At 33.6% G+C, this 27,771-nt stretch overlaps 3 protein-coding genes across 3 annotated transcripts; 2 read left to right on the plus strand and 1 right to left on the minus strand.

Annotated features, from left to right (window-relative positions):
• The first annotated feature begins 381 nt into the window (after positions 1-381).
• On the plus strand, positions 382-9,412 carry LOC135845838 (fatty acyl-CoA reductase wat-like). Its single transcript, XM_065364683.1, has 10 exons — positions 382-636; positions 1,459-1,552; positions 3,893-4,141; positions 4,237-4,385; positions 4,484-4,593; positions 4,680-4,872; positions 4,997-5,144; positions 5,291-5,415; positions 8,720-8,977; positions 9,195-9,412. The coding sequence occupies exons 1-10, from the start codon at positions 542-544 to the stop codon at positions 9,286-9,288; spliced, it is 1,515 nt and encodes a 504-aa protein (XP_065220755.1). The 5' UTR covers positions 382-541; the 3' UTR covers positions 9,289-9,412.
• Positions 9,413-17,078: 7,666 nt separating this feature from the next.
• LOC135842998 (fatty acyl-CoA reductase wat-like) lies at positions 17,079-19,441 on the plus strand. The gene is made up of 8 exons (XM_065360716.1): positions 17,079-17,288; positions 17,378-17,526; positions 17,778-17,887; positions 17,973-18,165; positions 18,247-18,388; positions 18,495-18,619; positions 18,751-19,008; positions 19,191-19,441. The coding sequence occupies exons 1-8, from the start codon at positions 17,109-17,111 to the stop codon at positions 19,264-19,266; spliced, it is 1,233 nt and encodes a 410-aa protein (XP_065216788.1). The 5' UTR covers positions 17,079-17,108; the 3' UTR covers positions 19,267-19,441.
• Positions 19,442-21,012: 1,571 nt separating this feature from the next.
• Etl1 (SWI/SNF-related, matrix-associated actin-dependent regulator of chromatin, subfamily a, containing DEAD/H box 1) lies at positions 21,013-27,557 on the minus strand. The gene is made up of 17 exons (XM_065360715.1): positions 27,297-27,557; positions 27,081-27,213; positions 26,896-27,008; positions 26,620-26,824; positions 26,469-26,556; positions 26,233-26,398; positions 25,978-26,165; positions 25,709-25,908; positions 25,492-25,630; positions 25,280-25,412; positions 25,069-25,206; positions 24,698-24,994; positions 22,621-22,755; positions 21,968-22,185; positions 21,694-21,876; positions 21,493-21,602; positions 21,013-21,400 (listed from the first exon to the last, which is right to left on the minus strand). The coding sequence occupies exons 2-17, from the start codon at positions 27,187-27,189 to the stop codon at positions 21,327-21,329; spliced, it is 2,496 nt and encodes an 831-aa protein (XP_065216787.1). The 5' UTR covers positions 27,190-27,213; positions 27,297-27,557; the 3' UTR covers positions 21,013-21,326.
• Between the last annotated feature and the right edge of the window lie 214 nt (positions 27,558-27,771).

Genomic DNA, 27,771 nt, shown 5'->3' on the forward strand with positions numbered 1-27,771 from the left:
ACTTCGTGGAATTAAATTATGTACTTGAATCATAAAGGTAATCAATCAGAAAAGTGTATAGAATCAATTGTGTTGTGGACGGTTGTCAAACTTTTGACAGTTGGCATTTATTTGTGCCAGTTGAGTACTATAAATATTAGCATCTTGATTCGTCTTTTGTTCTGATAAGTTCTACTTTTTTTTTTTTTTTTTTTGTGGTCACATTTAATTTCTTTGGGTTATCACGTTCATGGCTCAATTTGATTTGCATTTTATATTAAATCGTAATGAAAAGTCGTCTCATTAGGTAAAAGTTTTTGACCTTGTTACGTGATGCTAATTAAATTTTAATCTCTCAATTAGGTTCTGAATATTCAGCGATTCTCACATCTACTAAGAAATAAACCAACACATATAACTGCGGAAATATTAAAACATTCTATGTCAGAAAGTGCAAATTTAAATTTTGTGCATTTTTTTCACAATTTTGGATATGTACTTGAAGAAACATAGGTACCTAAAATTTCGTAGAAATCTGTAGTGAATTTTCGAAGAATTCAACATGACGGATGTACAAAATTTTTACGCAGGTAAAACTATTCTTATTACTGGAGTAACAGGATACCTTGGACAGATGCTGCTTTGGAAATTATTATGGTAAGTAAATAAATGAATGGTACCTAAGTATGTACTTCTGGATTATTTTTGAATTTGATAATCTGCAGTAGAGATTTTTTTTTACGTATAAAAAATTCATTTTCATCATTTTGGAGAAAAATCTCAAAGTTGGTCAAAATTTCAAGCAATAAAAAAAATTGTGTGAAAATTTTTACAAATTTAAAATTATTACATTTTACTGGTGTCATAAGTGAGCATCTTCCCCCATTTTTTGAGGTGATGAGCGAAAGTTTTAATAAAGGTATAAATAAGGGTAGGTACCTATTTTTTTTTTTTTTGAATTTCTATTTAAAATTTTTTGCGACTTATCTGATGAGGGTGATCGAGATAAGGTGATAAGTGCCCCTGTTCCCAGACTTGGTAAATTATGGTAAAATATTGTTGGGTACCTCTAAAAAAAATTTTGAATCGAAATTCCCCCCTCCCCACCCTCACCTTTCATGGTCAGTATAGCCAAGAAACCGATTCTGAAAATAATCGTGTCTAAAGGTTCACTCTTTCTCTACGCATTCCAAGTGGTACCTAAATTTTATCTCCGATACTCATGGATATTGATTTTTTTCCGCGAAAAAACACGATTTTTGGCCACACTGGTCAGGGGGTGAAGTGGAGTGAGAGCAAGATTTCTGCTCTCAAATCTGGGAACAGGGCCGTTTCACTTGGGAATACCCTTTCTGTGTAGGTATTTGTACCTTTTTAAAAAATCGCTGATATTTATTGTTTGAAAATTTATTGCGTAGAACAAATTTTCGTTTGAGTGGTAGGTAAGTTACCCATACATAATGTCGTCAATTTTTACAGCTCATGTCCAGATATTCGCTGCATTTATGTATTAATCCGAGAAAAAAGTGGAAAACTGATGCATGAAAGGTTGAAAAACATGTTCGACGATCCGGTAAGACGTAGTATTCGTCATAATTCAAATATTTTTTATTCAACTAGTAAAAAGTTGCTTTCGTTCACATGTGCCTCTGCCTATCAACCATTAATCTTTTATTCGTCGTATGTTATGGACAGAGTCCGAAATTGTACAATTCGGGGATAGTAAAGCTGATTTTTTGAAGCAACTCCCAAAGTGTCCGGACCAAGCATGAGTGTTCCTTTTCCATCGAGCTTGGTTCGTACCATGACCGGAGGGTCCGGACAAAGTGTTCGACTTGGTACAGATTGCGTTGTTCATAATTAATGAATTCGAATTGCATGCCTTTATTCCATATTACATAGATAACAATGAATTTCCAAACGAATCATTTAGAAACAAAGTGATTATTTTTTACAATCGTTCGTGAACGATTCACCGAAACTGAATCAAAATATCAAAGAAAAATTGATCAATTCATTCGCGAATGATTCACAAAAAATGAATCACTTCGTTTGCGAACGAGATTTGCCAAAAAATGAACCAATTCGTTCGCGAACGATTCACCAAAAATGAATCAATTCGTTCACGAACGAGATTTTCCAATGAATGAATTATTTCGTTCGCGAACGATTCACCAGAAATGAATAAATTCGTTTGTGAATGATTCACTAAAAATGAATCAATTCGTTCACGAACGAAATTCGGCAAAAATGAACCAATTCGTTCGCGAATGAATCACTAAAATTGAATCAATTCGTTCACGAACGAGATTCGCTAAAAAATGAACCAATTCGTTCGCGAATGAATCATTAAAAATGAATCAGAATCAATTTGTTCACGAATGAAATTAGTCAAAAAATGAATCAATTCGTTTGTGAATGATTCACTAAAAATGAATCAATTCGTTCACGAACGAGATTCGCTAAAAAATGAACCAATTCGTTCGCGAATGAATCATTAAAAATGAATCAGAATCAATTTGTTCACGAATGAAATTAGTCAAAAAATGAATCAATTCGTTCGTGAATGATTCATTAAAAATGAATCAAAAATCAGAATCAATTCGTTCACGAACGAAATTTGCCAAAAAATTAACTAATTCGTTTGCGAACGATTCACCAAAAATAAATCAACTCGTTTGCGAATGATTCACTAAAAATGAATCAGTTTGTTTGCGAACGAGATTCGTCAAAAAAAGAACCAATTCGTTCGCGAATGATTCACTAAAAATGAACCAATTCGTTCGCCAATGATTCACTAAAAATGAATCAATTCGTTCACGAACAAAATTTGCCAAAAAATGAACTGATTCGTTCGCGAACTATTCATCAAAAATGAATCACTTCGTTTGCGAATGATTCACTAAAAATGAATCAATTCGTTTGCGAACGAGATTCGCCAAAAAATGAACCAATTCGTTCGCGAATGATTCACTAAAAATGAATCAATTCGTTCACGAATGAGATTCGCCAAAAATGAACCAATTCGTTCGCGAATGATTCATTAGAAATGAATCAGAATCAATTTGTTCACGAATGAAATTAGTCAAAAAATGAATCAATTCGTTCGAGAATGATTCACTAAAAATGAATCAATTCGTTCGTGAATGATTCACTAAAAATGAATCAATTCGTTCACGAACGAGATTTGCCAAAAAATGAACCAATTCATTCGAGAATGATTCACTAAAAATTAATCAATTCATTTGCGAACGATTCACTAAAAATGAAGCAATTTGTTTGCGAACGAGATTCGGCAAAAAATGAACCAATTTGTTCGCGAATGACTCACTAAAAATGAATCAATTCGTTCACGAACGAGATTTGCAAATCAATGAACTAATTCGTTCGCGAACGATTCACCAAAAAATGAATCAATTCGTTCGCGAACGATTCACCAAAAAATGAATCAATTCGTTTGTGAATGATTCACTAAAAATGAATCAATTCGTTCACGAACGAGATTCGACAAAAAAATGAACCAATTCGTTCGCAAATGATTCACTAAACATGAGTCAATTCATTCGCGAACGAAATTCGCTAAAAAAATGAACCTATTTTCTACACAAAGAATTTGCGTTTGAAAACAAAACGACTGATTAATGAATACTATTAAATTGTCATCTAATATGGAATAAAGTCATATAATTCGAATTCATTCATTATACGAGTAACTATATTTCGAACTTAGCATAACACAATTTGTACGAAGTCGAACACTTTGTCAGGGCCCTTCGGGCATGGCACGAACCAAGCCCGATTTTTGAATATGCACGCTTGGTCTGGACACCTCGGAGATGGTACAAAATCAGCTGTACCATCCCCGAATAGTAAAATTTCGGTCTTGGTCCATAACATATATATGCTTCATCAGATCTTCGACCAGGTCAAAGAATTACATTCAGATTTTGAAACCAAAGTCAAACCAATGAAAGGAGATACCTCTGAGAGTGATCTTGACATTTCTACTTCAGATCGAGATATTATAGAACGTGAAGTAGAAATTGTATTTCATCTAGCTGCTACCATCAGGTTCAACTCTCCCTTGAGAAAATCGACTTACCTCAATATCAGATCCTTGAATGTTTTGCTCGACATAGCGAAGAATATGAGACATTTGAAGGCATGTGATGTTTGTTTATTTGCTGACTTTTGTATCACGTAAATGTCCACTCAATCATCTTGAAGCATTCAATTCGTAGGTTTGTGTAATTTTAGGTTTTCGTGCACGTCTCCACTGCCTATACACCGATGGTGAAAACAAAACATATCGAAGAGAAATTCTATGATCCACCTTTCCAAGCTGAAAAATTTATATCATTAATAGAACATCTTGATGACGAAATGTTGGATGAAATGACACCAAAGTATGTAGTATCCAATTATCCATCTTGTAAATTTAAATATAGAAAAAATTTATTGTTCACAAATCAACCAATAGATAATCATAATGATCGATTTATAGATTTTTGAAAACTTACCCAAATACGTACGTTTTTACCAAATTAATATCCGAAGATTTATGTCGCGAAAAAGGTTCAGAATTACCATTATGCATTTTTAGACCAGGAATAAGTAAACAAAAATTATTTTTCGAATTTCTTTCAACTTGATACCTTTACCTATACATAATTAAACTATGTATGTACCTTCATTTGCAGTTACAAACTGTTTCAAAGAACCTGCCCCAGGTTGGATAAATAATTCTTATGGTATTATCAAGTTTCTTTGGGGCCATGCCGTTGGCATATTAAAAGTTGCCAACGCTCATCCTAACAACAGGACAAGTTTAATTCCTGGAGATTACACTACCAATGCGTTAATCCTTTCGGCATACCACACCTGTAAATCTTGGTGAGTAGGTACATACCTAATTAATTTTGAAAATGAAATCATAAATGACGTACTGCCAGCTGAAAACGTCTAGTTCCATAATAAATAAAAGATCTATGTACTTACCTACTCATATTTCACGCAGGGAAAATCGATCAGCGGAAGGACTAATGTCCAATCCATTAATAATTAATTACACTAGTTGTAGCGGTAGCACCAAATTTGAACTTACATGGCGAAAAGTTTTAGATGATTTTAGCAAAGTGGCGGAAAAATATCCTTTTCCTAATATGGTGAGTGAGTTGTTGCACTAAAATGAACTTGGTAGGTAAGTGTGTTGGGTAGGTATTTCATGTGTTGGTGTCCTAAAGCAACTGGGCAAGTACCTATCAAGTACCTAGATATCTAAAACAGATGAGGATAGAATTATATTTTTCAGATTTCATTACCGAGGACAAGACTGATCAGTAATTCGATGCTCTGCAGATTTGTAACTGTTTTTCTTCATCAAATTCCTGCCGTAGTTTTGGACACCATTCTGGTTATTCTTGGCAAAAACCCCAGGTAAATATAAAGCATCTGTAGTTTTGGCTCATTACATTCAAAATTTTGAAATTATTCTACATATAGCAAGGAAAGATTCTTGCATACTTTAAGGGAAAAAATACCACAAGCAGCTCTTGATTTTATTTCAGATACCTACTTGAAAATTAAATTTATTTCAATTTTTCAAAAATTCCTGGAGGAAATGTGAAGAAATGTTGACTTTAAGAATTTTATTTTTTGACTTATTTTTCTTTACAAAATGGAGGCATTCCAAGTGGCAGAAACAATTTTGAACTGGATCAACTAATTCGAATCAACATGCAAAAAATATGTACATCAATAAATAAAATTCAATCGTCAAAGTGAATTTTTCAATTTTTGGTGAATTTTCAAAAATCAAATTTTGGCCAGAAATGTGGGAAAAATCAAAATGTTACCAAATTGACCCAGAAAGCTGAAATTTGGGATATATCCTATTTTCGACCTGACAAATCGATTGGAAACTGTTTCAAACTGTTTTGAGCAGTTCTGGAGCTTCCAGCAGATTTTCGAAATTCGAAATTTCCACAAAATTTCATCAAATGGAGTTGGAAAGCTAAAATTCATTCTGCAAAATAATTTAAATACGTTACGAAGTCGACTGCAGGTGGATTACAAGTCGTTTTGGAGCCTCTAGCGACTTTTTGAAAGTTACTGGAGCCTCTGGTAGATTTTTGAAACTTGAAGTTTCCTCAAAATTTCATCAAATGGAGGTGGAAAGCCGAAATTTACTCTGCACTCCAATTTTAACACCCTCTGAAGACGACTTCAGGTGAGTTCAAGTCATTTTGGAGCTTCGAGCGATTTTTTGAAAATTACTGGAGCCTCCAGTAGATATTTGAAAATTGAAATTTCCCCAAAATTTCATCAAATTAAGATGGCGAACGCCGAAATTTACTTTGCACTCCAATTTTAACACCCTCTGAAGACAACTTCTGGTGGGTTCAAGTCATTTTGGAGCCTCCAGCGACTTTTTGAAAATTACTGGAGTCTTCGCCAGATTTTTGAAACTTGAAATTCTTACAGTATTCTATCAAATGGAGCTGACAAGACGACATTTATTCAGCAAACTAATTTCAATACAATATTAAGTCGACTGAATGGTGGTTTCAAGTGGTTTTGAAGATTCCAGCTACTTTTTGGAAATTTCAATTTTCCTAAAAACGCCATTAAACCTTTCAAAAAATCGCTGGAGGCTTCAAAATGACTTGAACTCGCCTGAAGTCGTCTTCAGTGGGTGTAAAAATTGGAGTGCAGAGTACCTTTCGTCTTCCCATCTCCATTTAATGAAATTTTGGGGAAATTTCAAGTTTCGAAAATCTACTGGAGGATCCAAAACGACTTGAAATTTACCTGCAGTCGGCTTCACAGCGTATTGAAATTAGTTTGCAGAATTAATTTCGGCTTTCCAACTCCATTTCATGAAATTTTGTGGGAATTACGAATTTCAAAAATCTGCTGGAGGCTTCAGAACTGCTCAAAACGGTTTGAAATAGTTTCCAATCGATTTGCCAGGTCATGCAAAAATAGGGTATATCCCAAATTTCAGCTATCTAGGTCAATTTGGTAAAATTTTGATTTTTTTCTCACATTTTGGCCAAAATTTGATTTTTGAAAATTCACCAAGAATCGAAAAAGGCACTTTAGCATTTGAAGTTTTGACAGATGATGAATTTTTGCTTGTTCTTTCGATCTACGTACCTTTGTACGGTTTAATCTGCGATTTCAGCTGACCTGTCAATCAAAATGGCCGCCATTTTGTAAGTAGGGCCACTTTTTTTGAGAATAAGGCCTAGAAATCTTCCTTATTAGACTCCCCCTTTAAGAAAAAAGTTGTTCCCGGAGGATCGGTGGGGGTGGGGGTGCAGTAGATTTTTATGTGGGCCCCTCGACTATTCCATAAAACTTTACCCGAGGAAAATAAAAATCCTGAAATTCACTTTATACCCTAATTTCAACATGCTGAGTCCGTTGGAGGTGAATTCAAACTGACATGGAGCCTCTGGCTGTATTTTGAAAATTCCATATTTTTGAATAGTGCCAACAAAAACTGCTCAAATCAACGTTGGCATGAAAAAATCTCATTTGTGGTTTGTTAGTGATCAACTTTATTAATTATAATAATTTTTCCAAAATTGGTTTCTGCCAATTTGGAACCATAAATTTCTCCAAAAATCTGGAACTGCTTTCAGTCGTTTTAAAGTCTCCAGTTTGTTTTTTTTTAATTCCAGTTTTTGAAAAAAAAATTCTTAAAATCTGTCGAAATCAAATTTTAGAAAAAAAAACCAATCACGGTATTTTAGCGATGATTTTTGAGGCACTTTTTGAAAATGTAGAATTTCTAAGATATGACTGGAGGCTCCAGAACGACTTCAAACCATCTATAATCAACGCAGTATGTTGAAATTAATAGATATGTAAAGTAAAATACTCGTATTTATTAGCTCACGAAAATTCTTTGGGTAAAATGTTATGAAAATTTCAACTAGCAAAAAATCTGCTAGAGGCTCCAGAACTGTTCAAAACGGTTCGTAATCGTTTTCAATTGATTTTTTGGGTTGTAAATAAAGTGCATTTTTAGTCAATTTAGTACCTATTCCTTTTTTATTTATTTCCATTTCTAGCCAAAATTTGATTTTTAAAAATCCTCCAACAATCGAAAAATGCACTTTGAAACCTAAAATTTTATCTGGGTGTATTTTTTTGCATGAGTCCAAATTTTTAGGAGGGGGTGGAGGAAGGTGAAAAAGATCAGAAAATGGAAATACATATTAAGTAACATCAATCGATAGAAAATAATTAAGAGTTGTCGAACATATCCAAAAATTATTTTTGACATTGAAAAACTTATTGTGATGCCCCGACCCCTCTAATCCGACCTATGAGCTCAAAATTTGACACGTATTGCTAGAGGGGGACGTTCTGAATAGCTCTGGGGTGGGGAGGGGGGTCAGAATTCTCTGTTCCTCCTCACATTTTTCTCGAAACAGGAAAGAGGGGTTTCAAGCCTTTTTCCACGGTTTTTGATTTTGTTATTTGTACCATAATCGACGAGAGCCTTTTCGAAATCTAGGAGGCTGAAATGTTACGTTCACATTGAGAAGGTGTTCTAGATGAAATGAGGTATGTATTTGGGGTTTCAAATTTTTCTCTTCCTCCCATCCCTTTTCCACAAAAAAAAAAACGTGGTTTTTGAACATTTTTGACCGATAGGCATTATTTTATTTTCAGGTACGCACCTACCTATTTATTTTTACGTGATAATTTTCAATTTTTTTTTCAGATTTATAAAATTGTATAAAATCACTCACGAATATTTGGATATGGTAACACCTTTCACACAGCAAGATTGGACTATGGATATCCATAATATTAATGAAATAAATGCAGGATTATCTGAAACAGATAAGAAAATATTTTATTGCGACCTGGATGATATAAATATTGATGAATATTTCGAAGTACTCGGTCGTGGGATACGTCTGTATTGTGCCAAAGAGACAGAGGGCACTGTGCTAAAAGCTAAGAAAAGGAAAATGATGTAAGTCATTATTTTTATTTTAAAAAGTGAATCAAAGAATTGAAAATTCTATTTCAGGCATTCATGGCATGAGACACGTAGTAGGCTAAGTACAAAGTTCCATAATTTTCTAGTACATAGTACCTAATTAAATTATAATATAAAGTACCTAGGTACCTATTACATAATACGTATTTTACACTTTATTTACACATTTTTTTTTTTTTTTTTTTTTTAGGTTGCTCATTCTGCATTATGTCGTTGTTGCCCTAATTATCCTGATCTTGATGTATTTATTGATGATTTGTTTCAATTACTTTCGCATATTTTAATCGGTCCATCATACGTTCATTTTTTTCTGAAGAACATCTGCTGTACATTTGTAGGCCTATCTAACACCAAGTATTGTGATTACTATTATAATTTTTATAATTAATAAAATATTTACTCGCTCGAGTTGTCAGCAATTCTGCACAGTTTCGAACTACACATTTCTCACCTTTGAAGGTCTCGAGTCTTATTAGAGGACTTGAATTTTACATTTGTCAGTCGTGTTCATTAAATTGTGACTATTAAAAAATTGAATCTTAAATTTCTGGTTATTCTATGAAAAAGAAATTATCGTTTTGTTTTTGCATATTATAGGTAGGTAGGTAGGTACCTAATTGTAAAAGTTTCCATAGAGACTTTCATTGGTTCTATAAACATTGACCGAAAATCAACATAAAAGTTGAACCTTGGGAAATAGGTACGCGTCAAATGTTTATGTTTTCGCTACCAAAGGTAGGTAATTATAATTTTTTGCGTAAGAAGTTAACATTTTACGGTTTTTGCATTTCCAAATACGTATTATGGTTACAATAACACTTCAACAAGATGAATTACTGTCATTTTTCATTTACGAATAGTCGAATACCCACCTAGTTCGTTGTTGTTTTCACGATGTGGATTACATATTCAAATCAAATCAAATCAACTTTATTTTTTGCAATAGACAGCGTTGCTGCATTTACAAAGTCGACTTATGTACTAACATAGGAAATAATCAATACATAAAAGAATGAATAATGAAATTAAATAACATGAAATAAAATGAAATAAATGCGCCATGTATAGCACCATACAGGCATAGGATCAGCACAGATATCCAAATAGACGCATTCAATGAAAATAATAGAAACCAAATAAGAAATAAAGAAAAAAGAAAAAAAAAACAACATAATTACATGAATCAGAAAACAATACATTATAAAAAAAGTGAGATTTCATGTACATTTATAAAAATTCTTAGAATTATTTACCACATAACATCCAAAAATTATCGGTTATACATAAAAATAAAAAAAGAAACAATGACGCTAGATGATAAATCAAAATTACAAGTAGTTGCTGAAAGTTCAGTTGCTAATGTACTCAGTTATGTAACAGTGTCCATATACTCATCTATTGAATAAAATGCTTTTTTTAGTAGCCATTTTTTCAGAGTTTTAGAAAATAATTTTGTGCAATTGATAATTTTAATTTCAGTTGGGATTTTGTTATAAATTTTTGCAGCCATGAAGTCTATACTAACTTGGTGAAATTTAGTCCTGAATTGTGTGCTATGTAGTTGTTGGCTATTTCTAGTATAATGACTGTGTTGAGGGGTATGTAATTTCACTATGCCTTTCTTCACAATTTGGGATATCAGATATATGTATAAGCAGGGTAGGGTTAAAATTTCATTTGAAAGAAAGATAGTCTTGCATGATTCTGTGACTTGCATTCGATAGATGATTCTTATTGCTCGTTTTTGTATTACAAAAATTCTCTGCATAAGACTGACATTACCGCCCCAAAACACTAAGCCATATGACATATTAGACTGGAACATTCCATAATATGCCATTTTTAATGTTTGCACATTGGTGACACCTTTTAATTGCCAAAGGAGATAATTTATTGATGATAGCTTCCCAGCTAAATAGTCTATGTGATCAGTCCAAGTAAGAGTGGAGTTGATGTATACTCCTAAAAATTTTAGACTTTCAACTTTAGTAATTGGCAGTGCCAAATTTAAATTTTGTGAGCTGTGACCAAAATATATCAGGTTTGTTTTCTCAACATTTAATTTCATTTTATTTATTCTGAACCACTCTACCAAATCATCCACTACCTGCTGTACTGAGATACCCATATTCATAGGAATCAGTGCTGTAGTGTCATCTGCGAATAGGATCAGATTACTCCTTACATTTTTTGGAAGGTCATTAACATAATAGATAAAGAACAAAGGTCCTAATATTGACCCCTGTGGAACTCCTTGCTCAACTGGATATTGATCAGAGAAATGGTATTCTCCATTTATATCTTCTATCTTAACAATTTGAGTTCTATTTTTGAGAAAGGATGTGGTCCAGTCCAAAGCCACCCCTCTAATGCCATACTTTTCTAGTTTACCTAGCAATATTTCATGATTAATCATATCAAATGCTTTTGAAAGATCACAAAAAATCCCTATAATGTCATTTTTGCTGTGGAGATTTTCCAAGATATTGTGAATAAGTTGGTAAATGGCACCTGTTGTATTTTTATTTTTGCAAAATCCAAATTGAGAGCTGTGTAACAGATTATTATCGCTGAAAAATTTAGATATACGTTTATAAAATAAGCTTTCTAGAACTTTGGAAAACACTGATGTTATAGATATGGGTCTGTAATTATTCATGGCACTTCTTTCCCCCTTTTTGAACACAGGTGTCACAATATTGACCTTAAGGATATCAGGGAAGGCTCCTTCCTGAACAGACATGTTGAAGAGGCTGGCTAATGGTTCAGCAATGTATGGCGCTGCTATTTTCAGTATATAGGTATCAAGCCCATGGTAGTCTTTTGAATAGGAATTTTTGAGTGAGTGAATTACATTCACAACCTCAACTGAATTTGTTGGTGCAATGAAGAATGTGGAATTATTGGATGGGTTTAAATTATTCAAGGGATTTTCATCATCTTTCAAGTTTTCAACCTTTGGTAAATTACAAAAGAATTTATTTAAGGTAGAGGCAATTTCCAGTGGATTGGTTACCATACGGTTTTGGTCCATTATATAATCTATACAGTTATGTTTTGTTTTTGTTTTGATAAGTTCCCAGGATGTTTTGTTCAAGTTTCCTCAGCTCGAGTACTTGTTTAGTTTAATTTTTGAAAATTTCGTGAGCTAGTGAGCTTTATCGTATGGTTATAGACGCTACATTTATTTGATATAATATTGTATTTTGGGGTTGCCTTATTGAATTTTTTTCCAAAGCAATTGATTAGAATGGGTGATGTACGGAATTTTTATGCCAACAAAACCCTATTCGTTACCGGAGGAACTGGTTTCATGGGACAAATGTTACTTTCGAAATTGCTGTGGTAAGTACTTCAATGATTATTTTCACTTATGCATCTATTTTTACGATTTTAATGATTCAATGTTCTGGTAATTTAAATCAATTCGCGAGTTCTTTTGATTGTTTTTCAAGTTGAAAATTTTGTTAGATACCCCAGATCAGTTCGAAAGGGGTCACAATTGATTTAAAGGATCGACATTCAGTGTTGGAAAAATTTTAAAGTATTTTCTTTTACAAAAATACCTTATTAAACTTTGGAATTTTATAAAAATTAAAAATTTGTTTTTCGTAATTTTTGGAATTTTTCAATCGAGAACTCGAAAAAACCCTTCCGATTTTTTTTATATATCTACACTATCTTCATTCAGCACGTTTTTCAGAATTTCTGAGAATATCAGATCTAATGAAGGAAGACCTGATTGCTTCTGATTAGCTTCGATTGATTAGATCTGCTGATCGGTTTTGAATGTTCAATCCAATCTGATCAAAGTTTTGATTGGATCAGGGGCAACTGTTGAGACCTGATCATACTAAACAGAAGAGTACTGATTCCATCTGAATAGATCAGATCAGAGCTAATGATTCCATTTAACCACATCTGAAGAGATGATTCTGATCAGACCAGATCAGATTTGATCACAACCAACAGGATGGGCTTGATTAGATCTGAAATCAATAATTCCGATCAGACCGGATCAAATCAGGTCACGCTTATACCCAATTTTATATGGTCGACATATCAAAGTTCTAATCGGGTCTGATCAGATCTGAACATTCCCTAGCTCAAATTTGATCTCATCAGATCAATGTTCTGATCAGATTAGATTATTTCAGACATGCTCAGAACAAACAGGGTAAACCTGAAAGATCTTGAATCGATAATTCCAATCAGACCTGATCAGATCAGGACATTCCTAGACCCAATTTTATTTGATCAGATCAAAATTTCAATTAGGTCAGAGATGCATAAATCAGATCAGAACTGATGACATCCCCCAGGTCCAATTTGATCTCATGATCCAACCGGCTCAAAGTTTTGATCAGATTAGATCTGATTAGACCCAATTGCCATCGTTGTGGTTGCAGCTCCTTTCGAATGATTTTTCCAGTAACTTTCAAAATTGAGCTAGTCGATATTTTGGGTCAAATTCTGAGATTTAACTCTTCGAAAATACGTTAAAATCACGTTTTCACGATTTCAACATACTTAGTAAAAATCTCAGAATTTGACCAAAAATAGCTCAATTTTGAAAGTCACTGGAAAAATCATTCGAAAAATTATCGAGCACTTGCTAGTGTGTTTCAAATGTAAATTCTTCAATTTATTTGAAAAGCTATGCATAAACACCTTTTTTAGGGGTGCCTAAAATGGTGGGCTCTAAAAAAAGGGTTCAAAATTACGAATATACAGAGAGCATGATTTAACTTTTTCATCTGAACAATCGAACATATACCTCAAAACGTTACAATTGGAGCAAATCCCAGGTTTCTAGTTTTCCAGGGGTTCCCAAAATATCGAAATTACGAAAAATTGGAAAATTGTTTTATTGGGCTCAAAATTTGATAGGGTGGAGGTCTTTCGGATACTAATGAAATGTAAAAAGCTTTTTAGCGGGGTTCAAAGGGGTAGGATCAAAATGGTGGTTCCAAAATTTTCAAAAAATTGAACCCCCCCCCCCATTTTTGCCTCCGAGGATCAAAAGTAAGAAAATCACCTCACATATATTCGCAACTTTGGGAACCCCTGGAACCCAAAAAAAAGGTCCACGGATTCGTATTTCAGACATTTATTACAACATTTTTAGAGTGGGCGAATTGAAAACTAGCTGGGGTCAAAAAATGGCCTTATCGCAACTCCTCCTTAAATTTAAGTAAAAGTTGAATTGAATTGAAAATAAATTTAGGTAAAAATATAGGTAGGTAGCCTAGGTACCTCCCTACCTAAACTAAAACCTACCCAAATTTAATAACAATAATTAAACTGAATAGGATCAAATAAAAATAAGTAAATTAACTTAAATTGAATTAAAAATGTTTAAGTATAATAGTCCGGCACATGACAATAGGAGTAATTGTACCCCCCCCCCCGCCGATCCTCCGGGACAACTTTTTTCTTAAAGGGGACATCCTAAGGAACATTTTAAAGCAAACTTGCCAACAAAAAAAAGTTGGCCTTACTTACAAAATGGCGGCCATTTTAATTGACAGGTCAGCCGAAATCGCAGATTTTGGGTTTTAACATAGTACTTGCACAAACTTTTTCAAACTTTACAAAGGTAGATCGAAAGATCAAGCAAAAATTTATCACCTGTAAAAATTTCAAGTGCTAAAGTGCGTTTTTCGATTTTTGGTGAATTTTTGAAAATCGAACTTAGGCCAAAAATGAGGGAAAAAATTAAAATTTTACCAAATTGACCAAGAAAGCTGAAATTTGGGATATACCCTATTTTCGACATTCCAAATCGATTGGAAACGGTTTCAACCCGTTTTGAGCAGTTCTGGAGTCTCCAGCAGATTTTTGAAACTCGAAATTCCCACAAAATTCCATCAAATTGCAGTTGTAAAGCTAAAATTTATTCTAAAAACTAATTTCAATACGCTACGAAGTACTGCAGGTGAATTTCAAGTAGTTTTGGATCCTCCAGCGACTTTTTGAAAATTCCTGAAGCCTCCAGCAGATTTTTGAAACTTTAAATTTTCACAAAATTTCATCAAATGGAGATGGAAATCTGAAATTTACTCTACACTCCAATTTTAACACCCTCTGAAAACGTCTTCTGGTGGATTTCAAGTCATTTTAGAGCATCCAACGACTTTTTTGAAAATTACTGGAGCCTCCAGTAGATTTTTGAAACTTGAAATTTCCCCAAAATATCATCAAACTAAGATGGAGAGTCAAAATTCATTGTGCAAACTAATTTCAATACGCTACGAAGTTGACTGCTGGTGAATTTCAAGTCGTTTTGGAGCCTCCAGCAACTTTTTGAAAGGTTGTATGACGTTTTTTTGGAAAATTGAAATTTCCTAAAAGTAGCTGGAAGCTTCAAAACCATTTGAAACCACCATGTCATCTGCGAAGTAAATTTCAGCTGGCCAACTCCATTTGATAAATTAATGTTGGGGAAATTTTAAGTTTCAAAAATCTACTGGAGGCTCCAGTAATTTTCAAAAAAGTCGCTGGAGGCCCTAAAATGACTTGAACCCACTCGAAGTCGTCTTCAGAGGGTGTTAAAATTGGAATGTAGAGTAAATTTCAGATTTCCATCTTCATTTGATGAAATTTTGTGAAAATTGAAAGTTTCAAAGATCTGCTGGAGGCTTCAGGAATTTTCAAAAAGTCGCTGGAGGATCCAAAACTACTTAAAATTTACCTACAGTACTTCGTAGCGTATTGAAATTAGTTTGCAGAATGAATTTCGACTCTCCATCTTAGTTTGATAATATTTTGGGGAAATTTCAAGCTTCAAAAATCTTACGGAGGCTCCAGTAATTTTCAAAAAAAGTCGCTGGAGGCCCTAAAATTACTTGTGCCCACCTGAAGTCGTCTTCAGAGGGTGTTAAAATTGGAGTGAAGAGTAAATTTCAGATTTCCATCTCGATTTGAAGAAATTTTGTGAAAATTTGAAGTTTCAAAAATCTGCTGGAGGCTTCAGGAATTTTCAAAAAGTCGCTGGAGGATCCAAAACGACTTGGAATTCACCTGCAGTACTTCGTGGCGTATTGAAATTAGTTTTTAGAATAAATTTTAGCTTTACAACTCCAATTTGATGGAATTTTGTGGGAATTGCGAGTTTCAAAAATCTGCTGGAGGCTCCAGAACTGCTCAAAACGGGTTGAAACCGTTTCCAATCGATTTGGCATGTCGAAAATAGGGTATATCCCAAATTTCAGCTTTCTTGGTCAATTTGGTAAAATTTTGATTTTTCCCCTCATTTTTAGCCTAAATTCGATTTTCAAAAATTCACCAAAAATTGAAAAACGCACTTTAGCACTTGAATCTACCTTTGTAAAGTTTGAAAAAGTTCATGCAAGTCCTATTCGGCTGACCTGTCAATCAAAATGGCCGCCATTTTGTAAGTAAGGCCAACTTTTTTTTGGCAAGTTTGCTTTAAAATGTTCCTTAGGATGTCCCCTTCAAGAATAAAGTTGTCCCGGAGGATCGGCGGGGGGGGGGGTGCAATTACTCCTATTGTCATATGCTGGACTATAATAATTTAGGTAATTGAAATACCATAGCATGAATCTGGAAAATTACCTAAATCTAAATCCATCAGCGTGGAATAACATCTAAAAATTTATCCCCGCCTGAGCAAGGTTTCAAAATAACAAAGGAATGTATTATTTTTTTAAATGTCGAATACTTATGCAAATTTGTGTACCTACAGCTCAAATACTATCTGTTATTTTTACAGCTCGTGCCCGGAATTACGATGTATCTATTTATTAATTCGAGAAAAGAACGAAAATATTACTACGAGTCAAAGAGTGAAAAACATCATTAATGATCCAGTATTGTTTTTAAAATAATCAAGTCCTGCTAATTTTAAATATCTTAGTACCTACTTACCTATTTATTAAGTAAGGGTATTCCCATAAGCATTTTAATGTTTCAAATAAATCACTATAATTGGTAAGAATAGGGTAAAATTTGAATAATGAAACCATAAAATTTTAAAATACTCTTCAATAATATTACATTTGATTCTCATCAGATCTTTGAACATGCCAAAGAATTACACTCCGATTTGGAAACCAAAATTAAACCAATAAAAGGAGACTGCATGGAGGAAGATTTAGGTATTTCCCCAACAGATCGAGAAATCATAGAAAAAGAAGTAGAAATCATATTTCATACAGCTGCCACCGTTAAATTCAATGCTGTCTTAAGAGAAGCAACATACATTAATATCAGAACCTTGAATGTTTTATTAGACATGGCAAAAAATATGAAAAACTTGAAGGTAGGTACAAAATTGTACATCCCAAACTTCATCATGGAAGATGAATCAAGTTCAAGCACAGTTGTGAACATTTTTAAAAATAATTTTAGGCTTTCGTGCACGTTTCAACTGCTTTTTCTTCGATGATCAGGACGAAAATTATTGAAGAAAAATTTTACGAGCCACTTTTCAAAGCTGACAAATTTCTAACATTGGTGGAATGCATTGACGATTCAGTTTTGGATGAACTTACGCCGATGTAAGCCTTACAAGCCATGAGTATCTATATTGTTTTATGACAAATTTTAACAATGCCATTTTGATTTTTTAAAACATTTTTGGCCATTGAGTTTATAAATTTCATTTTTAAAAATTTTTTCAAGAACCAAGATCATATTATTTTGAGTATAGGAGATGAAAAAGAATTTGATTCAGGGTCAATAATTGTGAATCAAGATCGATTTTAGCAACAATAATTTAAAAAAATCATTTTTCTGGATGATCCCTCAGATTAATAAAACCTTTTCCAAATACCTACGTGTTTACGAAATCAATCGCCGAAGATTTATGTCGAGAAAAAGGCTCCGGAATACCTTTATGCATTTTCAGACCAGCAGGAAGTAAGCCATAGAATCGAGTAATCACCACCTCTTTCAACATTAAATAAAACAAAAACCTACATAACCTTGTTGTTTCCCTGCACAGTTATATCCTGTTTCAAAGAACCTCTTCCAGGATGGATAAATAATGCCTATGGTAGTGTCGGATACTATTATGGTATTGCAATTGGCGTCTTAAAAGTAGCATATACAAGAGTACACTCAAATGCACCTGTCGTTCCTGGAGATTTTACTATAAATGCGTGCATCCTCTCAGCATATCACGTAAATAAATCTTGGTAGGTACTGATGCCTACTTTATTTTTTAAAATAATTTTGCTTTTCAATTTTTCACGATCGTGAGATTTTTTTCTTCATAGGGAGAATCGACCGAACGATGGATCGAATTTCAATATACCTATAATAAATTATAGCAATTGTTTCACCAAGTTTGCACTTACTTGGAAAAGCTTTTTGGACAGAGTTAAGAAAGGCGTGAAAAAATATCCTTTTTACAGCATGGTAAGTTGTTTGCCTTTTTAGCAAAAATTATAGAAGGACGCTTATGTAGGTACATTTTTTTGAAAAATAATTCTCATTTCTTTTATCTATCTATACTTACTTCAAGGTGACATTGCCCAGTGTTGTGATTGTCAGTAACTCAATTCTTTATCGATTAGCAACAATCATCTTCTATTGGATCCCAGCAATCATCCTTGATTCATTTTTGATGATTTCTTGCAAAAAGCCCAAGTAAATTGGAGACAATTTGAATCAATTTTTCTTTTCTTTTTTTAAAAAAACAAGTTTTTTCAACTACCTACCTATTTATCTGGTTGAAACAGTTCAAGAAAATATATTTTATTAACGTACTAATTTTTCAGATTTAGAAAATTGTATCAAGGCGTACTAGAGTTCGTCGATCTACTGGCACCATTTAGCTTGGGAGAATGGATCATAAAAATTGGTAACATCAATGAAATATACTCGAGATTATCTGAAAAAGACAAGGAAATATTTTACTGCGACTTGGACGAGCTGAATATAGAGGAATACATTGAAATTTTCATTCTGGGGATGCGTCGATATTTGGCCAAAGAAAATGATGACACTTTGCAGAAAGCTTTTAGAAAACGTCGAAGGTGAGGCAACATTTTATTGTTGGAAAAAATAAGCTAAGTATTAAAAATATCTTTCAGAATGGATGTTTCGAAATTGAAAATCTCACTTTGAAACTTTCAAAAAATTTGGCGCCAAAACTCAAGTGTCTATATCTTTACAGGAAATTCTGCGATGGCTTATTAACTTGAAAATATTTTTTCAGATTAATAATTTTGAATTACGTCCTCGCCACTGTCCTAATTGTGATATTTGTGAGCTTATTGATGAGATTATTTTAATTCCTTCCCGATGAAATATTTTAATCGAGTCAATATGAAGAAACTATAATGCCGGAGAAGAGCTGTTGAAACAGTCACTGCGTAATTTACTTCTAATCGTAACACGAAGAAAAGTCATGTTCTTATTTACAGAAAATTTTGTGATTTTTTTTAATCAGATTATTATTTATTCATTTTTTTTATTTAAATAATTTCTTTGATTTTTTTTTGTATAGGTATTCCTGATTCAAGGTAGGTAATCTCTTAAATTTTTACTCAGCTAAAAGTGAGCGGTTTGGCCAAATCAGATCAGATCCAGACGTTCTCTGGATACAATTTGATCTGATTAGATTTCGTCTTCCACTCTCCCTGAGGTTGTCAAATCAGATTTATGAGAAAATAACTTTTTATTTTTTGATTTTCTTCAAAGTCCATGAAAGTTGTGCTGAACGGCTCTCCCCCTGATAAAAATATTTTATATGTAAAAATCAAATTTAATTTATTCAGAAGTTTTTTATTTATGTTTATAAAATCTTCTAAAAAAGCTCCGTTTCAAAAAAAAGGCCATATTGCCCCCCTCCCTTATGTCACCTTGTACGGAGCCTTCAAAAATTGACGAATAATAAAAATGAATCGACATTAGCTATTTTTTTTATTTTCCACTTTTGTGCCAGAGCTCTTCCATACTTTAAGAAATGATCTTCCCCCGTCTCCCAAACAAAGTTAGTTATATGTCCCTTTGTAATGGAGCCCTCTAAAGTTAGGGGAAAAAATCAAAGATTAATTACTAAGATCCAACAGAAGAATCCTCATTGGGTCTAACCAGATCTCCATACATCTGATCAGTGATCAATGATCCGGTTCGAATATTTCTCAGATTCAAGTTCAACAAGATTTTGTTTAACCCTGATTACAAAGTGTGATGATTAATATTTAGTCGGTAAGGTAATTCAAAAAATAGTTAATTTTTTATTCATTTTTTCAAGTTCCTTTCTTTTTTCAGTTTGAAAAAAATACACTGATCTGGTTTAAAAAACTTGATTTTCATTTTTGTTTTGAGATTGCAACAGGTCCAATATGATTTATTTCGAGTTGATATCAGTTTAGACTTGAATTTCAGCCCGGTAGGTCGCCCAAAAAGGGAGCCAAGAGTTCCCAAAATGGCCAAGATAATTGAGAATGATTCTATTTTCCGAAATAAAATTATAAAACGTAGAAAAAATTGATGAAAATTGAAAGCAACAGTAAAAGTCTAAAAGGAAACAAAAACAAAAAAGAAGTTTCTCACCAATGAACAGAGTACACAGGGCAATAACACGAAACATCTCCCTCTAAACGTGCAAGTCCACCGATATGATCTCCAAGTTTCAAAAACAACTGTTTTATATACTAAGACTCTCAAAGTACAAAGAGATATATGAATTGATTTTCAAAATGTACCTAGGAATTTTAAGGTGATAAATACACGTTTATGACCAGACATTGAGTGATTTATTGTACCCCTCGCAATTAAATTGATTTCTTACCCAAACGCAGTAGGTACCTTGATAATGGGATTTTTGCGTAGTTCGCGAGCATTCTAAACCATCTGTCTAAATACTCTTCGTTACGTCGATTGTATTAGGTACTTAACGTTTTGTTTCTCCAAAAACTAAAGAACCGAGAAAAATAATTCGTTCGAAACTTCTACCTGCAATTTTCTCAAACCCCTATCAAAAGTTGTGACATTTGAGAAAAAAAAATGAGCATGAAAAAATAAATACTATAAAAAAGAAACAATAATAAAAATATAATACCAAACAAATTCATAATATCTAATCAAAGACCAATGAACTCGTGCTCGAGGATAATTTTTGATACACGAGTTACCATTCTCGCTGGGTGTAAAATTCAAAACACAGTTTAACACGCTACAAAAAAAAAAAGAATACAATACATTTAAAAACACGATATATAAAAAAAACATTAAGATGACGATTACAAACGAAATGGGGAAAAAAACGTTATTAGAAGCGACATAAAAATAAAATCGAATCACAAAAAAGATGGTAGGTAAATTTCACAGTAAAAAATTGTTCAGCTCAAACGCCGTCTTTTAATCCTAGCGATTCTTTCAATAACTGGACTACTGTTTTCGTATCGGTAGCTTCTTCGCCTGTGGACAATATTTTCAAAAATATATCGAGATCTTGATGAATGAAGGAAGCTTATTTGATGAATTGAAATTTTAAAAAAATCGATACGAACCAGTATGACCCGTGGTGATTTCTCTTTCCAAGTGGAGCTTTCCCATCGCAGCTTTGTGCATATTTTCTTCGATGGTATTCTCACTTACCAATTTGATCACTTGGACCGGTCTGAAAAACACAAAGTATATTTATTAATGAGTCTAAAATCGAGTTTTCAGAAAACATTGAACTAAAAAAATTCAATTTTCGTAATGCTTACTTTTTCTGCCCAACTCGATGGCATCGATCTTCAGCTTGCTTATCGTTATACGGATTAAAATCGATATCGTGGATTATAACGGTATCAGCAGAAGTCAAATTAATCCCCAATCCGCCAGCTTTTGTGGAAAGCAAGAATATAAAAATCTGCTCATCCATGTTATACAAGTCTATAAGCTCTTGGCTGAAAAAAAAAATGAAAATAATCGTTGTTATTTTGTATGCTGGATTATTCGTCGATACATCGAGAATGAGGTATTCAATGGAACCCTTACCGATCAGCGGTAGGAGTCGATCCATCTAATCGAACGAAGGTGAACTGGTTAATCCTACAATACTCTTGCAGAATATCTAAGATCGTGATAAATTGACTGAAAATCAGAACTCGATGACCATCTTCTCTCAATGAGTTCAACTTTGGCGTTAATTTCTCCAGTTTGCCCGAATTACAGAATGCTTCGTTTGGCAGTGAGTAGTTTAAGGAATGTAAGCTCTGTGAAAAATATTTCTCAATTAATACATATTACGCTTTATTTTTCGAATTTTCAAGTTACAGCATCAAAATTTGACAAAAATGTGAAAATGGAACTTTCAAAAAAGCTTGAATTTGAATTTTTTTTCAATTTTTAGGAAATATTCTCGAAACTATCCTAAATTTTTTTCTGAATCACACCACTCTCTGGAGCAATTGGACTTGGAAAAATTTCGATACATTTTTGACACAAAGTCAGATTTATGAAAAATTTGAAAAAAAAATACCAATTTGTGGTATTTTACTTAAATTACGTATTAGATTCTTGAAAACTTGAAAAGAAAAATTGTATTCAAAAAAAAATTCTACAATTCATTAGAATTTCAAAAAAGTTGCATTTTTTCGGTTGAGTTGATATGGAAGACCCACATTCGAAAAATGAAGAGTTTCACTTACTGTGTAATCTTGACACATGTAATATAATTCGAAGTCAGACTTGAAATATAAATCTTCTTGAATATATTCAGCATTCTTGCCTTTATACTGGCTATCTATGGCTAACCTTCGGGCCATCTTTTCTAACATGTCTTCCTGCAAATCGAAAAATAAATTCAATGACCAAATAATACACACACATGGAAAGAGTGGTCATGAAGTATACCAGTAGGAAGCATTTTATTTCAGTTTGGAAATCCTTTTTCATTGGATGAACTAATTCATACATTTCTTTTCGCATTTCTTATGCAACTCACAAGGGAACCTCTTGAGGTGTCACACACCGATTTGAACGGGACCACGATTTTTGGAAAGATCATAGTCTAAAACCCCCAAAACCAAATTTTCAGCTGCCCAAGTTCATTTTTCGATTTTTGGCGAATTTTTGAAAATTCAAATTGACTGCTTTTGGCGATTTATGTTTTTTTTTTAAATTACGAACTTGATCAGTAAAAATGGTCAAAATAAGTCCCAAAACTAATATTAATTACCCAAATCCAAATTTTACCATTTCCAGCCGTACTGGAGCCTCCAGCGCGATTTTTCAATTTCTCCAAAATTTTGAATTTGCTTCAGAAGGCGTGAATATGCAGTTGGGTAGCTAAACATCGACTTGTGCTTTGTACTAGACTTGTTTAACGAGTTTATCCACATTTGAGCCGATTCTGGAGGGGACATCTCAAAAGTGGTTTTTTTAACAGCTTTTTTCAAAATTGAACAATCAAAAAAATCAAAAGATAACTGTTTATGAGGAAATTTTTTAAATTTGTGCGAACCGCAGTATTTCTTCAAGGACTAACTTCCGGAGCGCAAATTCTACCATTTCCAGCGAGAGTGACACCTCAAAAAACCACTCTTGAGGTGTCACTCTCACAATCGGCTCAAATGTGGAGAAACTCGTTAAACAGGTCGAGTCTAATATACAACTCAATTTTTAGCTGCCCAACTTCATATTCACGCCTTCTGGAGCAAATTCAAAATTCTGGAGAAATTGAAAATCGCACTGGAGGCTCCAGAATGGCTGGAAATTGTAAAATTTTGATCTGGGGGATTAGTTATGGACAAAATACAGCGATTTACGCAAATTTCAAAAATTTCCTCATAAATGGAAAACTTTTGATTTTTTGGATTTTTCAATTTTGAAAAAAGCTGGTCAAAAAACCACTTTTGAGGTGTCACTCCCGAAATCGGCTCAAATGTGGATAAACTCGTTAAACAGGTCGAGTGTAATATACATTTCGATTTTTAGCTGCCCAACTTCATATTCACGCTTTCTGGAGCAAATTCAAAATTCTGGAGAAATTGAAAAATCGCGCTGGAGGCTCCAGAATGACGGAAAATTGTGAAATTTGGATTTGGGGGATTTGTTTTGGACAAAATACAGCACTCGCCTAAATTTCAAAAATTTCCACACAATCAGGAAACTTTTTATTTTTTTTTATTTTTTTATTTTGAAAATATTTGGTCAAAAAGCCACTTTTGAGGTGTCATTCTCAAAATCGGCTCAAATGTGGATAAACTTGTTAAACAGGTCGAGTGTAATATACATTTCGATTTTTAGCTGCCTAACTTCATATTCACGCCTTCTGGAGCAAATTCAAAATTCTGGAGAAATTGAAAAATCGCGCTGGAGGCTCCAGAATGGCTGGAAATGGTAAAATTTGGATTTGGGTAATTAATATTAGTTTTGGGACTTATTTTGATCATTTTAACTGATCAAGTACGTACTTTTAAAAAAAAAATGCATAAATCGTCAAAAACAGTCAATTTTAAATTTTCAAAAATTTGCCTAAAATCGAAAAATGAACTTGGGCAGCTGAAAATTTGGTTTTGACGGTATTAGACTATGCTCTTTCCAAAAATCGCGGTCCCGTTTAAATCGGAGTGTGACACCTCAAGAGGTTCCCTAGTCAGATTATTAAGAATTCGAATTGCTCAAAACCAATAAACTCCATAGACACTCGATCCATTTGAAAACGCCTTCAAACACGCAGTGATCAATTGATCATCAATAATGAATTCTACATCTTATATTTACCGTAAAATGATATCTCAACATCAAAGGATGATTCGCAATTTTCCTCAATTTCATGAAAAATATCATATGATCGTTATTGCATTCAGCTTCGCATAACGCTTTATACTCGTCCAAGATCTCATTGTATTTGATCTGTTGGTCAACAAGCATGGGGCATTTTTCGACGGAAACTGTCTTCGGTGGTAAGTCTTTCAGGACGTTCTCTTTGAGACGTCTTAGCATAAAAGGCTCTATGATCCTTTTAGCTTGAGTGAGTTTCTCTTTTTCAAACTCTGAACTTTGTTCGTCGATAGTTTTCTGAAGAAAAAAAAAGAGAGAATCAAGTTTCTGACAAGACCTTATAAATTTATCCGGGTTTACGGAACACTTACTGTACATTTGGAGAACAGAAGTTTGATTTGATCGACTTTGGGCTTGAATAAATCAGGCATTAAAAAGATGAGCAGTGACATTAATTCCAGAAGGTTGTTCTGCAAAGGAGTTCCAGTTAGGAGGATTTTGAAGTTGCCCTGTAAATATAAATCGATATTAAAATAATTCATCGTAGTGAGGTAAAAATAAAAAGAGAAACTTGCGACGTACGTTGAATTTTATCAAAAAGTCGTAACGCTGAGTATTCATATTCTTCAACATGTGAGCTTCGTCAAAAATAATGTAATTGAATTCCTTTCCTTGGAATAGTTTCTTTTCTTCGCGAGTACACGCGCAGGAATACCTGATAAGAAAATAATACCGTTAGGATTTCATTTAATAATATTCATTGTGGAATCAATAACCAATCAGAAGATATTTACGTCGTTAATACAACATCGGTATCTCCAAAACCCTCCTTGTTCCACTCGTGCCTCAAAATACGTCGCTCCACTTGCGTACCATGAAAAATAGTCACGTTTAACGAAGGACACCAACGTTGGAATTCTTCGTACCAGTTATCTAACAAAATAAAAAAAAACATTAGCACGACTCTGCTGTGAAATAAATTCATTGAGAATTATTTCAAGATGCATTTACTCAAAGTAGAAGAAGGCACCACAACCAAATGAGGATAACCATCTAAAACGAGCTCGTTTTCTTTCAGATAAGCGAGAAACGCGATAACTTGGATCGTTTTCCCCAAACCCATCTCATCGGCTAGGATCGAATTCAACGTACGACTTCTCATCAATGCTAACCAATTCAAACCGACTAATTGGTAACCGGATAGTTTCATGCTGAAATCAAACATCGCCAGTTAAACAGTATTGGAGAAAATAATTCGGTAGAATAATTCGAGAGCTTACTCGGGATTAAGTATAGACGGTGATTTAGATACTAGATTTCCTCCCGAAGATATTTTACTTTCGATTTTCGCTGCGTATTTTTCGCATTTCGTCATCAATTCGAGTACTTGTTCACGAGCCACAATAGAATCACTGACGACGTTTAGCATAGAGCAGGTGAGACCTTTTGTAATACTGAATTTTTTCTCCTACGAAAGACATAATGTATTTAGAAAAAAGAAACGAATGTTGGTCAATTATTGGTGAAAAAATTACCGTCGTTTTCCAATCGGTGTAAGGACGATTGGATACTATTAATTCTAATTTTTTAGGATTCATATTAGGTACAGCGTACAATTCCAATTCGGTGCCATTATCGAGTAATTCGACTACTTTGACTCGTAACGATGAATTCACTTTCAGAGCTGGTTCCTCTTCGTCACTAGAAATTAGAAAAGAATTGAAATTTCGACAAATCAGTTCTGAATAGGAACGGAAAATTGAGGAATTACCTATCGTAGACGCATTGTTTCTGATATTTCTTTTCTTCTCCGATATCGTCATCGGAATCAGAGTTGATTCTCTTCCTGCGTTTATTTTCTACAGAGACAAAAAATAATCGTTACTTTATTCGACTTTGAAATCATCGAGTTAACAACTCACTTTTATTCTTCAGAACTGGTCGTTTCCTTTTCATTGGTCTGAAGCAGTCATCGTCTGAATCGTTAGATTGCCTTTTTTCTGAACTACCCGGAGTAGCAGGTTCAGCGTCCGGTTCTTTCGAATGATTAGATTTGCTTTTCGTTTCAGAATCACTATCAGGTATCGATTCAGCTTTTGAATCAGTTGATACAATAACACAATCATCCTAAACAGCATACCAAAGTTTTATTCGTGAATGAAAACCCGAATCAAGCACTGGAACCGATTCACACTTACTTTGTCATCATCTGAATCCAAACACTGAACCCCATCTGACTCTGAATCCGAATCTGAGATGATCATTATGGCGCTGATTGGCCTCCTAGCCGGCTTCACCGGACTTCCATCATCTAGAGAAGAGATATCTACGTTGATTAAAGATCGATTTAAAGTCATGGAATATAAGATTAAGATCTACGAACCCGAAGACGATTCTAGCATCGGCATATGCGATAATTTTGGTTTCTGTGACGGTTTAAATTGACGTAACGTTGTTAGTAAACTAGGACTTGTTTCGTTTTCATCGGACATTTTGTATGAAACGATCTATAGAATCTGTAAAGAGTAGAATTAATTAATTATAATGATACGAATAGTTTATTGGATCAGATAAATCGTAAATTTAATTGAGGACTTACAATAACAGTAAAACACAGCGTAATGGAAGTGGATATGTTGATGAATTGTTACGTTTAGAAAGCTACCATAAATCACGGTCACTTGAAGCGAATATTGAAATACGACAGAGCTGGAATGACTTGTACAGTTCTCTCATTCTTAAAACTACATTTCACACTCGAAATTTTTAACGTTTAACTAAAAATTATTACGAAAAACGGAAAAGTTTGAAAGTAATAAACTCAGAAGTTTGAAATTACGACCACCATCATGTAAAAAGTTTTGAAATTAGAATCGGAGTCGAAGTTTCCATACGAATCATTCGGTCGTTCGGAAATGAATCTGTGGGATTGAACGATTTTGGTTTGGAATTTTCTCAAAAAATGCTCATTTTATTGAGAATTTGAAAGTAAAAGTGACTTTTGAGATCAAAAATGGGTTTATAAATGGTTTAAAAATTTTAAATTATCAGATTAATTGCTTTTTAACCAGAAA

This window comes from Planococcus citri, chromosome 4 (genome assembly GCF_950023065.1).
Source record: "Planococcus citri chromosome 4, ihPlaCitr1.1, whole genome shotgun sequence".
Classification (NCBI taxonomy): Eukaryota; Metazoa; Arthropoda; class Insecta; order Hemiptera; family Pseudococcidae; genus Planococcus; species Planococcus citri.

Excerpts from the sequence above, each read along its gene's own strand:
- LOC135845838 (XM_065364683.1), top strand. The coding sequence starts at position 542 with ATGACGGATGTACAAAATTTTTACGCAGGTAAAACTATTCTTATTACT. Across the intron at positions 5,416-8,719 it reads ATTCTTGGCAAAAACCCCAG|ATTTATAAAATTGTATAAAA; the intron begins GTAAATATAAAG and ends TTTTTTTTTCAG. Across the intron at positions 8,978-9,194 it reads GCTAAGAAAAGGAAAATGAT|GTTGCTCATTCTGCATTATG; the intron begins GTAAGTCATTAT and ends TTTTTTTTTTAG.
- LOC135842998 (XM_065360716.1), top strand. The coding sequence starts at position 17,109 with ATGGAGGAAGATTTAGGTATTTCCCCAACAGATCGAGAAATCATAGAA. Across the intron at positions 18,389-18,494 it reads AATATCCTTTTTACAGCATG|GTGACATTGCCCAGTGTTGT; the intron begins GTAAGTTGTTTG and ends ACTTACTTCAAG. Across the intron at positions 19,009-19,190 it reads GCTTTTAGAAAACGTCGAAG|ATTAATAATTTTGAATTACG; the intron begins GTGAGGCAACAT and ends ATATTTTTTCAG.
- Etl1 (XM_065360715.1), bottom strand. The coding sequence starts at position 27,189 with ATGTCCGATGAAAACGAAACAAGTCCTAGTTTACTAACAACGTTACGT. Across the intron at positions 25,631-25,708 it reads GGTGCCTTCTTCTACTTTGA|ATAACTGGTACGAAGAATTC; the intron begins GTAAATGCATCT and ends TTATTTTGTTAG. Across the intron at positions 25,207-25,279 it reads ACTTTTTGATAAAATTCAAC|GGCAACTTCAAAATCCTCCT; the intron begins GTACGTCGCAAG and ends TTATATTTACAG.